At 33.5% G+C, this 11,527-nt stretch overlaps 1 protein-coding gene across 1 annotated transcript; it reads right to left on the reverse strand.

Moving 5' to 3' along the window:
- Nucleotides 1-364: 364 nt before the first annotated feature.
- On the reverse strand, nucleotides 365-11,142 carry LOC139854047 (vacuolar cation/proton exchanger 1-like). Its single transcript, XM_071843373.1, has 11 exons — nucleotides 10,900-11,142; nucleotides 10,333-10,400; nucleotides 10,169-10,197; nucleotides 3,749-3,945; nucleotides 3,426-3,641; nucleotides 3,195-3,326; nucleotides 2,974-3,090; nucleotides 2,821-2,874; nucleotides 1,483-1,599; nucleotides 695-785; nucleotides 365-414 (listed from the first exon to the last, which is right to left on the reverse strand). The coding sequence occupies exons 1-11, from the start codon at nucleotides 11,140-11,142 to the stop codon at nucleotides 365-367; spliced, it is 1,314 nt and encodes a 437-aa protein (XP_071699474.1).
- Between the last annotated feature and the right edge of the window lie 385 nt (nucleotides 11,143-11,527).

An 11,527-nucleotide genomic window follows, 5' to 3' on the forward strand; every position in this document is an offset into this window, starting at 1 on the left:
AACATATTGAACAAAATATAAGCTGTTTATTGCCTGTTAAGTAAAACCTTATTAAACTTTATTAGAACAAGATAAAAGGAGCAATTTTACATGGACCAACTGTAATTTAGAGGGGGAAAACACACCCTACAATTTACAATTACTTGCACATAATAACCCATTAAACTAAAACAAATACATAAAACACCAAAAATGTTCCTAGAAGTTGGGAGCATCTCACATTGTCAATCTTCAAAGGCTCCACTTAGCAATTAAGTGCTATTCTATATCATCCTTCATATCTGGACCTTTTCGGTAGCAAATAACCAATACAAGATTCAGATATTACCGCTGAATGTGGGGGTTGGATATAAAAGAAAACTGATCAAGCAACCACATTTCTTATTGGCCCCAAATTGTTAATCTCCGATTCATCTGTACACCAAGTAGATAATTATAATAAATCTGCTGCTTATGACAAAATATAAGTATTTGCAAAAATTGTAGAATTTGAAGAAGGATTTTTCTAACGACATATGCATAAAATTGTTGTAAATATCGACTTTAAAGTGACGGTTCTTTAATTGTATCACACTTTTATGCACATTAACGACAATTGTAAAGGCCGTAGCTAGAAACATCATTTGAAGATAGATAGATAAATTGAGCCCATATCTAAAAAAGCCAAGATATAAGATATAGGTCGTCGACTTACCGAAGGGAACATGTTGAACAAAGAAGCATGCCCCAATCACTACATAGGCAAGGGTAAGAGTTACTCCTTTTAAGTAGTGTGAACTACCATCCTACATTATAAGATTCATATTCATAACTTAACACTTAATATATAGAAATTGCACGAATCACTAGAACGTAAGTGAAATAGTTACTAATAGAATAGTGTAATGATAAATCCAGAACTGAAACTGATATATCCACCATTTTTATGCATTCAAGAATTGTACTGTATTAACTCATCAATGTGGTGGATTTATCATTTTAGTGTTGAATTTATCAACCCAATAGAATATAGTAATACAGATAAATATATGTAGGATCGTGTAAACAGGATTAAATGATCTTGTAATCAATAACGAGTGCGGAATAACTCGTTATTGGGTTTAATAATCAAAACACAAGCAAATCTAATGATCTTAGTTAATAAAAAGACTTTAGAACGACTAAGAATGATAAAGATGAATGCTAGAACACCAGGGTATCGGTTTGTACGTTTAGAATAGGTTAGGATTCGTAACCCTAACAATGAACCCGTAATACACATTATATACACACAGCACGTGCAACCGTGCGATTGCACCCTGCAACCGTGCGGTTACCCAGTTTACCCGTACGGTTGCATACATGCAACCGTGCGGTTGCATTCTAACAGTGAAAGTTAAACGTCGTTAAAGTATTTCAACTTGATCGTAATGAACTCGGGGACTATAATGCACCAACAATATACTAGTAAGATTAAGAAAAAAATGCGAGAAATGTGAGAACCTGTAAAGTGAAGGCAGTGAGAAGAATTGTGAAGGTAAGGCAACCGGTTTCAAGAAGTCCAAAATCAAGATTCATCGGTATTCCCATTATCCAAGCGATAATCACACATAGAGGAACCTGATCAAGTTTCATATATAAATTATTAGAAATTTCATCTATGATATGTATCTAAGTCAATTATTAGAAATTTCATCTATGATATGCATCTAAGTCGTATAGCACGACGATATACATGGAAATTAAGACTCATACTCTTAAATTTGGGTCTAATGGGTTAAGCTTTCGGGTCAATTGAGTCTTGAGAAAAATTAAGCTTGACAGTGTAAATCATAATGTAAAAAAAGGTTCAATTGGTTTTCTTTTAACCTATTGGGTCCTATAGAAAATAACATGTCAAATAGGTATCAATTCCTAAAGCCTAATAAATAGAGAAAGGTCTAATGAGTCTTGTAAATAGGTCCAATGTGTCGAGCATAACAAGTTTCATCCGTCAAACATATATGAAAGTATTCATGGTTATATCAATTATTATAATTATTATGCATATCAATATTTTCTTCTATATAATATACTATATATAAATAATAATAACTAGAATTATAAAATAAATGTAAAAGTATGTGACCCATTTGGACCCATTTGCCCAATTAACCCATTACCCGTTTTGACCCGTTACCCTACCTGAACCATTTGGACCCATTTAAAAAATTGACCCGTTTGACCCATGACCATTTTAACCCAAAACCGTTTTGAACCATTGCCCAAACCGAACCAACCTGACCCCTTTTCCAGGTATACATAATACATGACACACGTTCAAGAAATGTCAATCCTTGAAGTTCTGGTTCAACAATTACTAATGGTTGAACAATAACTGTTTTTTTTTAACGGCGATTTTTTGACATCAGTAGATCATTTATTTCAACGACCCTCATTATTTGCACGTATAACACACGTTCGGGCGGAAATCCGAACCCGATCGACGGTACCCGGGAACACATCCATTCGGGCAGTGTTCCTGGGTAGAGGTCCATGAACGAATCCGGTAAAACCTCCCTACAGGGTCAATATATACTACTATTATTGGTGTTCAATTGTTATAAAGAAAATCATGTCATCCCTAAGGATCAAACCCATGACCTCTCCCTATCCCATGACACAAAGTACATGGGGCTCCCTATCCCATGAAACAAAGTACATGGGGGGAACCGTTGGGCTATGCCTTCGGTTGAACAATAACTGTTAATGGGCACTTTATCTTCTAGATAAAAAAATGAATAGGAGAGTTGTTCTAATAGCATATAGCAATTTATGGCAATTATGTTTATAAAAACTCACCACGAACATCATGATCTGAGATGCCGAACCCATAGCAACTCCCAAAGATATGTCCTGCATAATTTTTCAGAAAATTATATTTAGTCAAGCAATAACATGACATAACCTTTATATATATATAAATAGATTTAAAATGTGTATTTATATCTTTACCAATTTGTTCTTGAATGCAAATATTACAGCTCCAGCATGCTCTGCTGCATTACCAACGATTGGTAGCAGAATTATGCTGATAAAGTTGACTGATATACCCCAAGTTTCTGATGCATCCTGATTCAGGAAATATCATTAAATACTTGAGTACAAATAACATTGGCACATTGCAAATATGTTTAAACATTAGGGTAATGTAAATTTTTTTTTGAGTTCAGTACCTCAATTGTGCCAACAACGTACTCTGACAAAACGGATATGACTATTGTCATTACGCATAGCCAAGTAAACGCGCTCCAAAAGCCCATTGATGCTGACTCCTTTTCAAGCTCTTCATTATTATCATCTTCATCCTAATCAATTTAAACCACCCATACAGAAAAAAAATTATATAAAAACATGTAACATGTTTGACTTTAAAAGTCAACAAAAATTCAAAGTGACAAATCAACCTCTTGTGATCCAAAAAATTGGCTGTGGGTTTTCAACTGAAAGAAGAGATATGCAACATATGCAACCAACATTACAATGCTACTTGCCCTTGACAACTGAAGAACCGAACCACTGTTAACTTTGGATAGATTTTTGACTTGAAGATTAAACAACAACGGAGCGATCTGGCAAAGTAGTCCAAGCAACAACAATATCGAGTTCACATCCGCCTGCTTCTGTTATTCACAGAACACACCCATGAGAAAAAAGATAAGTTTTTTACGCGGTTTAATTGAGATTCGAATTAGCGTATTAAAAAATATGAAAAGTACTGTAAAAGTACATGGTCAAATTTTTGTTCTTTATTGAGGTTGGCAATACCACCACATAACAGAGAGGAACCAAGAACAAGAAGAACGTTTGAAATGATGGAACCCAAAAGAGAGTATTTTAGGACATGAATCTTTCTTTGATGGAGAGCAAATATTGCTATTATCAACTCTGTTGCATTACCACAAGTTGCATTTACCAGCCCTCCTACTGCAAAAATTTGCAAATCCACAAATGTATAAGGTAAAAAAAAATATTGAATCATAGAAGAATTTTATTTATTTATTTATTTATTTATTTTTTTGTCTATGAAAAGCAGAATCATAGAGGAATTTGAGCATCACAAAGAGTCTTATAGTTTTTCTTAAAATATACTTCCCCCTCCTCAAAAAACTGAGCACATTTATATTTTTGTTTATCTCAAAATTATTGTTTTATTCTCAAAATAAACATTTAATATCATTAAAGTTCAAATTATATCACTTTTAACTATCGAAATTTAACTTAAATATATGAATTAATTTATTAGTTACTTTTTATAACTACACTAAATGAAAGAAAATTAGACAAATCATTACTATATCTTAAATCTGCCAAAAAGTTAAACATTACTCTCTTTTTTTAAGACGAAGGGAATATAATGTATTCTTGTAAAACAGGGGCAACATGCGACATTTTTGGATGGGTGAGGATTACTTTTATTCAATGTAAATCCGTCCAGATATAAGTCATATCACTTCCCAAATATTTCTTATATAACTATGTTTGCGGTCATAATATTGTAATTAAATTAGTTAGCCAGTGCTAATTTGTTACGAGTAATAGTTTAATTTTTAGTAGTATAATATTTTAAATTTGAATTAAATTAATAAAATATATAACACTCTTTATTAGCATATCCTCTTTACAGAATTTGATATGATTATGGAATAACGTAAGTAATGTATCTTTCTTTATTCTTTATGGTGAGAAATCGAAACATTATCAAGAACAAGAATCATGCTTCAAAAGATGATAAAAATCAGCAAAAAAACAAAACAGATAAATCCATACAAAAACCCAACGAATAACGAATGATTGTTGTTGGTCGAAACTTAGGAAATGGAAGACCTCATCAAGAATTCTAAACACGAAAAATGCAGCAAGGGATCCTGATAGATTGAGTATTAAATCAAAATGTTCTGATTGTAAAGGAAGCAGCATAATGAAAAGGGGTGTTTCAGTCTCTGTAGATAAATCAAGTTCGGTTGGTATGAAATCAAAAGAAGCTTCTGTAGAAGGAATCCGTAATGACAAATTAAAGAAGCAAGCTGATGGAAATCTCAAACAACTGAACTCCAACAGTGCATCTTCCTCGGGTGTCCACACAAACATTCATGAATTTGGAAGCAAACTTGGTCTTAAATGGAAGGCAAAACCTTCCCAGTAGGTACATATACCTCTTCCATTCGTTTCAATTTTGTTTAATCATGAAGCTTTTATCTCTTAATATTAGAAGTTTTGGTTCGGGAAAAGAAAGTAAATTTAGGGATTTCAAAAAATTATGTCGTGTTATTAAACCCACAATTGTTGCATTACAAGAAACAAAACTCCATAATGTAAAAGATAGATGGATCTACACTTTATGAGGATCGAATGAGTGTGATTTTTTACAAAAAGAAATGATCGGTAAATCGGGGGGACAACTTTTAGTTTGGGATACTAATTACCTTGATGTTATTAATTCCTATGTGTGTGATTTCTTTATTGGTGTGCGAGGAATATGGAAATGCTCGGGTAAAGTTATCAACATAATCAATGTCTACGGGCCACATAACAATTGTGACAAAAATAAAATGTGGGAATCACTTACGGCTATACTTCAAAAAGATATTGGTGAAGCTTATGTTTTATGTGGGGATTTCAATGAAGTTCGTGAACAAACGGAGAGACTAAACTGTGATTTCATTGCTAGTAGAGCAAAAAGGTTTAATGAGTTCATTGCAACAAACAATCTCATGGATTTACCCATGGGTGGTCGTAAATTCACCCGAGTGAGCGATGATGGTATCAAGTATAGTAATCTAGATAGATTTCTAGTAACGGATGAATTCAATTTGATGTGGAAGAATTTAACGGTGGTGGCTTTAGAAAGGAAAATATCGGATCATTGCCCAATTTTGTTAAAGGATGAAGAAAAAAACTTCGGGCTAAAGCCTATCAAAGTGTTCGACGAATGGTTAAAAATGGATGATATTGAGAAAATAATAAGTGATTCATGGAACGAAACTGTTACAAACGTGAAAAGGCAAGACATCATTTTCAGAATCAAGCTCAAAAGGTTAAAATTAACCTTGAAAAATAAGTGCAGCTCGATCTTTGGCCAATTAGAAGGGGATATAGAGACTTTTAAAGATATTGCAAATAAGCTAGAATCGAAAGCAGAAAGTGGTATGCTAACAGATAGTGAAAGAGAAATGTGGAAGGAGGCAAGGAAAAAATGGTTAGATAATGAAAAAATAAAGACAAGCATGCTAAAACAAAAGGCAAGGGTTCGATGGATACTTGAAGGTGACGAGAATTCGAAATATTTTCACTCCTTGATTCGTAAACAATATTGCAAGAACAATATTAGAGGTATATCGATCAATGACATTTGGAACGAGGAACCTCACGACATCAAGGAAGGGGGTTTTAGACATTTTTCAAAGATATTTGAAAGTCAAGATGGTGAGAGACCGAGCATGGAAGATTTGTGTTACCCTTCTTTAGACCATGTCAAAGCCGAAAAACTTGAAGAAAAGTTTGATGAAAAGGAAATATTAGATGCAATTAATGAATGTGGTAGTTCAAAAGCTCCGGGACCGGATGGATTCAATATGCTTTTCTTTAAAAAAATTCCGGACTTTAATCAAGGCGGATCTTGTTGAAGCTATCTCGTGGTTTTGGGAATATGGTGAAATTTCTAGAGGATGCAACGCCTCTTTCATCACTTTAATTTCTAAAAAAAATGATCCGATGGGATTTGGCGATTTTCTTCCAATTAGCTTAATAAATAGTTACTACAAGATTATTGCTAAGATACTTTCAAATAGACTTAAGAAAGTCATTCCGGAGCTTGTAGGTATAGAACAATCGGCCTTCCTGAAAGGAAGGTACATCTTGGATGGGGCGTTGATTGCAAACGAAACACTCGAGTTCTTAAGATCATCGAAAAGGAAAGGCATCATTTTTAAAGTGGACTTTGAAAAGGCATTCGACAGTTTAAATTGGGAGTTCTTGACAGAAGTAATGCGAAGCATGGGGTTTGGGGAAAAATGGAGGAAATGGATCATGAATTGTCTCAAATCGGCATCGATTTCTGTTTTGATTAATGGATCCCCCACAAGGGAATTCTCTTTAGGTAAAGGGGTCCGTCAGGGTGATCCTCTTTCACCTTTTCTTTTCATTTTGGCGGCGGAAGGGTTGAATATATTAACGAAAGCCGCGGTCGATAAAGGAATTTTTAAAGGAGTTGAAGTTGGAAAAGATAAAGTGCTAATTTCTCATCTCCAATATGCGGATGACACTATTTTTTTCGGGGAGTGGAGTAAACAAAATGCACTCAATCTAGTTAATATTCTCAAATGTTTCGAATTAACTTCGGGTCTCAAAGTTAACTACAATAAAAGCTGTGTCTATGGGGTGGGAACGAGTGTGGATGAAGTTGATTATTTGGCTCGGAAAATGGGTTGCCAAGTTGGGAAATTCCCTTTTACATATCTCGGTCTCCCTATCGGTACAAAAATGAATAATTTTAATGCTTGGCGACCGGTCACTGAAAAAATCAAAAAGAGACTTTCGGATTGGAAAATGAGGTCGATGTCATTTGGTGGAAGACTAGTCCTCATTAAATCGGTTCTAAATAGCCTCTCATTGTACTATTTTTCTCTCTTTCGTGCCCCGCAAAGTGTTATCAAATTACTTGAGAGTGTGCGACGTTTATTTTTTTAGGGCGGGGGGGATATGTCGGGTTCAAAGATGTCTTGGGTCAAATGGAAAAATGTCATTGCACCATAAGGGGCGGGTGGGTTAAATATTGGTTGTCTAAAATCAAAAAATCTTGTGCTTTTGGGTAAATGGTGGTGGAGGTTTAAAACCGAAACCAACTCTTTGTGGGTCAAATTAATTCGTAGCATATATGGTCTTAATGGAAATCTAATTTCGGAATATGGGTCCAATCATTCTCATACTCCGAGTTTAGGTACTTGGAATAATATCATTCGTGCAGGTAAAGAAATTGAAGAGTTAAATGTTCCATTCATCTCTTCTTTTTCAAAGATTATTAGCGACGGTTGCTCTACATCTTTTTGGAGTGAAATATGGATCGGAGACAAATGCTTGAAAGAAGTTTTTCCAAGGCTTTTTAGGCTTGAATCGAACTTTGAGGCTACTGTTGGAGATCGTATTGCTGCTGCTGTTCAGATTCAAGAGACCGATGCTGGTGCTGCTGTTATCAACGATACTGAAGGCAACAGGAACTTTAAATGGGAATGGATCAGGGATCTTGCTGGGCGTACTCTAGGGGAGCTGCAACATCTCTGTGATGTTATCTCCACTGTATCCATCGAGTGCAACAAGACTGATTCTTGGATATGGAAATTCGCGGGAAACGGTAAATTCACGGTCAAGAAGCTAACATCAATTATTGAGGAGCAAGTTTTTGCAGAGGCATATAACAGAGAGGAAGTAACGATTAGGAATTTTTTGGTACCAAAAAAAGTTGAAATCTTTGCGTGGCGTGCTTTAAAGAAAAGACTTCCGGTAAGAATTGAATTGGACAAAAGGGGTATCGATTTACATAGTGTCCGATGCCTACTTTGTGATGATGACATTGAATCGTTGGATCATTCCCTTATCTTTTGCAAAAACGCTCAAGAAGTTTGGGTTCGTGTTTTCAAATGGTGGAATCTTTGTTCGTTCTCTTCATATAGCATCAACGAATTACTTCGCGGCCAATCTTTTCAAAGCAGCGTGGCAACAAACTTCAAGATTTGTCAAGCGATTATTTGGGTTTGTGCATACTTGCTATGGAAAAATCGCAACAACAAAGTTTTTCATGACCGTTCATGGTGTGCTCCGGTGGCCTTAAACGAAATCCAAGTTCTATCTTTCGAGTGGATCTCCCGAAGATTTATAGGTTCAAAAATAGAATGGAATGTTTGGTTGTCTAACCCGAGTGTGTACATAGTATAATTCGAGGCATCGAGATGCGCTCTTTGCATCTAATGTTGTATCTTTGTTCTTTTAGCGTGTTACTTTTTCGCGCTTTTTTGGTCTGTTCCTTTCTGGTTCAGTCCCTTCGTTGTATCTGTTCCTTTTTTCTTTAATGTAATAGCTTTTCAAAAAAAAAAAAAAAAAAACCCAACGAACAAACGAAACAAAAAAAATGGTACAAGTCCAACAAGGCACCTAGCTAAACCGTCTTCACAACAAAAACAAAACGAAACAACCAAACCATCTAGGATCCCGAAGAATCGACCCCTCGAAATAAGTTATAATCAAGTGTGATTTATCAAGTTAAGTGTCATTGATCAATCAAATTTACCCTATTTTTAGTTTTGCCCTTCAACATATTTGCTGTACATATTTTAACCTTAATTTCAAGAGCACACTATTTGAATCACCAATCATTACATATTACTGTATTAAAATAATGGGAATGGGGAATATATATGTTCGTCAGGTGGTCAAAAACAAAACTTAGTTTTGGCCCTTAAACTTTATGTATATCAAGTTAAATTAAATAAATTAACAAATGTAAGTAGCATGCAATTATGTTTATTATTTAAATGTGTGTATTTGGGCTTAGCTTGCATGCAAAATTATTATTTTCAATTGAAAGAAATATATTGAAATTTTATAATATATGATTATTGGTATTATTAGGCTCGGTGAATAGTCGTTTTCATGTGAGAAATGAATTCGGATTTTGATTTTACATGTATGTAAGTTATCAACATTGATTTATAGCTACTCAGACAACAAAACATAACATATTACTAATAATAAGTTACTATAAATTTTTTTGAGAATAACTAATAGAATGTTGACATTTGTGAGAAAAAAAATTGATATAAAATTCAGCGTTCTAATTATTTTGATACCTTATAAACCTAATTAATTTTAAAGTCTTCTTAGAATAAATTTCCCTTTGAATGTGTTTGTATATATTTGTCAAAATATGAAGATCCTATTTATGTGGTTATCCATTACACAATCACTATCATAGTTGGTCATGTAAAACTTAATCATAAGATAAAGTTTAAAAAGTACGTTACTTTCATTGTCAATATATAACGAATTAAGACATTGCGATTTGCTAATTGGATCAATAATCAAATAGATATAGAAAATAGGAAATATTAATTACCAGCAAAAATTATAACATATACAGTAAATATCGATAGCTTACCTGTAGGACCTGTGTAGAATGCAATTTGTCTGTTTTAAGTTCACCATGATTAGAGGTTAAACATATAAAAAAAAAGGTTAGTGAATCCATAAACAAATTAATTGGCAATTTTAATTATATAAATGTAAATAATAACTTTTATTTAATGTAGTTATGAAACTTACTCCGTTAAAAAACTCAAACGTTCTGCAAGTGGAGTGAGCCCAAGCAAACTCAAAGCAAAAATCCATGGCTACAAAACCATATAAAAATAATCAGTAATAAAAATGACCCCCTTTAACAAAGAAAGGTTAAATATATGAATTTTTAAAGACAACTCTTATATAGCTGTCGTTAATATTTTAGATTTAAGGTACATTATTTTATGTACTATAACTATAGTTAAATATAGAATGTCATTAATACTTGATGACATTCAAAAGTTCTCTTAAAACATGCACTTTTATTGCCTTAAAAAAAAACATGCACTTTTATCGTGTACAACAATCCATGATATTTTAAGATCTAATGGCTCTTGTTTTAATGTGTTTTAACTGATTCTGAGCTTAGCAGCACTTTTGATTATGATTGTATTTTTGTTCGTATTTTTTATCTTCCGATAAAAAAAACTTTATTTTAATGTTATCGTTATTACGTAAAAAGAATGGCTCTTGTTAGGAAAAAAATATACTCCGTTGTTAGAACCCTCGATAGAAAAAAATTATGCATGTACGTCGATGATTTTTACTTACTCTGCCGAAATTGTACCAATGAGCTACAAACGCCAATGGAATTGCCGGAAAAAGCACGAAAAGTTTGGTTTCGAAAATAACTTTTCGAACATTAGTTATGAACATTCTCAAACGTCGAAACCGAACATTTGTATAAACATCACTTTGAGATCTTGTTTCCAACAACGATTCTCTAGTTTTCGCAACAACAACCGGTTTCACATCTCCATTTTCCAAATCATAACTTTGAGACGATTTACCCATTAGAGACTGGTGACAACTTGTTTGATTGTTGATTAATTGAAGAGTGATATATAATTCAACCCAAATGTTGAAACTGTTTTTGAATATTTAACAAATGTAGTAAATACTCCGTAGTAAAGATAGAGAGTTTGTTGAAATATAGGATAAAGAAAGTTCCTGGAAGTTTCCTTTTGAAACTGTTTTGAGATTTTTTTTTTTTGGTTTTTTGTAAAAAAAGTGGTAGATAAAGAACACGTTATGATAATTGAAACGGCAACTGATGTGCGTGGCTATTAATGCAGAAATATACTTCAGAATGCTCATGCATGTAATTACGTGTCTACACAATGTATATAAAAAAACAAAATAGAATTATAGTTGTTCATTTATATTCTTGAAAGTCCAT

This window comes from Rutidosis leptorrhynchoides, chromosome 6 (genome assembly GCF_046630445.1).
Source record: "Rutidosis leptorrhynchoides isolate AG116_Rl617_1_P2 chromosome 6, CSIRO_AGI_Rlap_v1, whole genome shotgun sequence".
Lineage (NCBI taxonomy): Eukaryota > Viridiplantae > Streptophyta > Magnoliopsida > Asterales > Asteraceae > Rutidosis > Rutidosis leptorrhynchoides.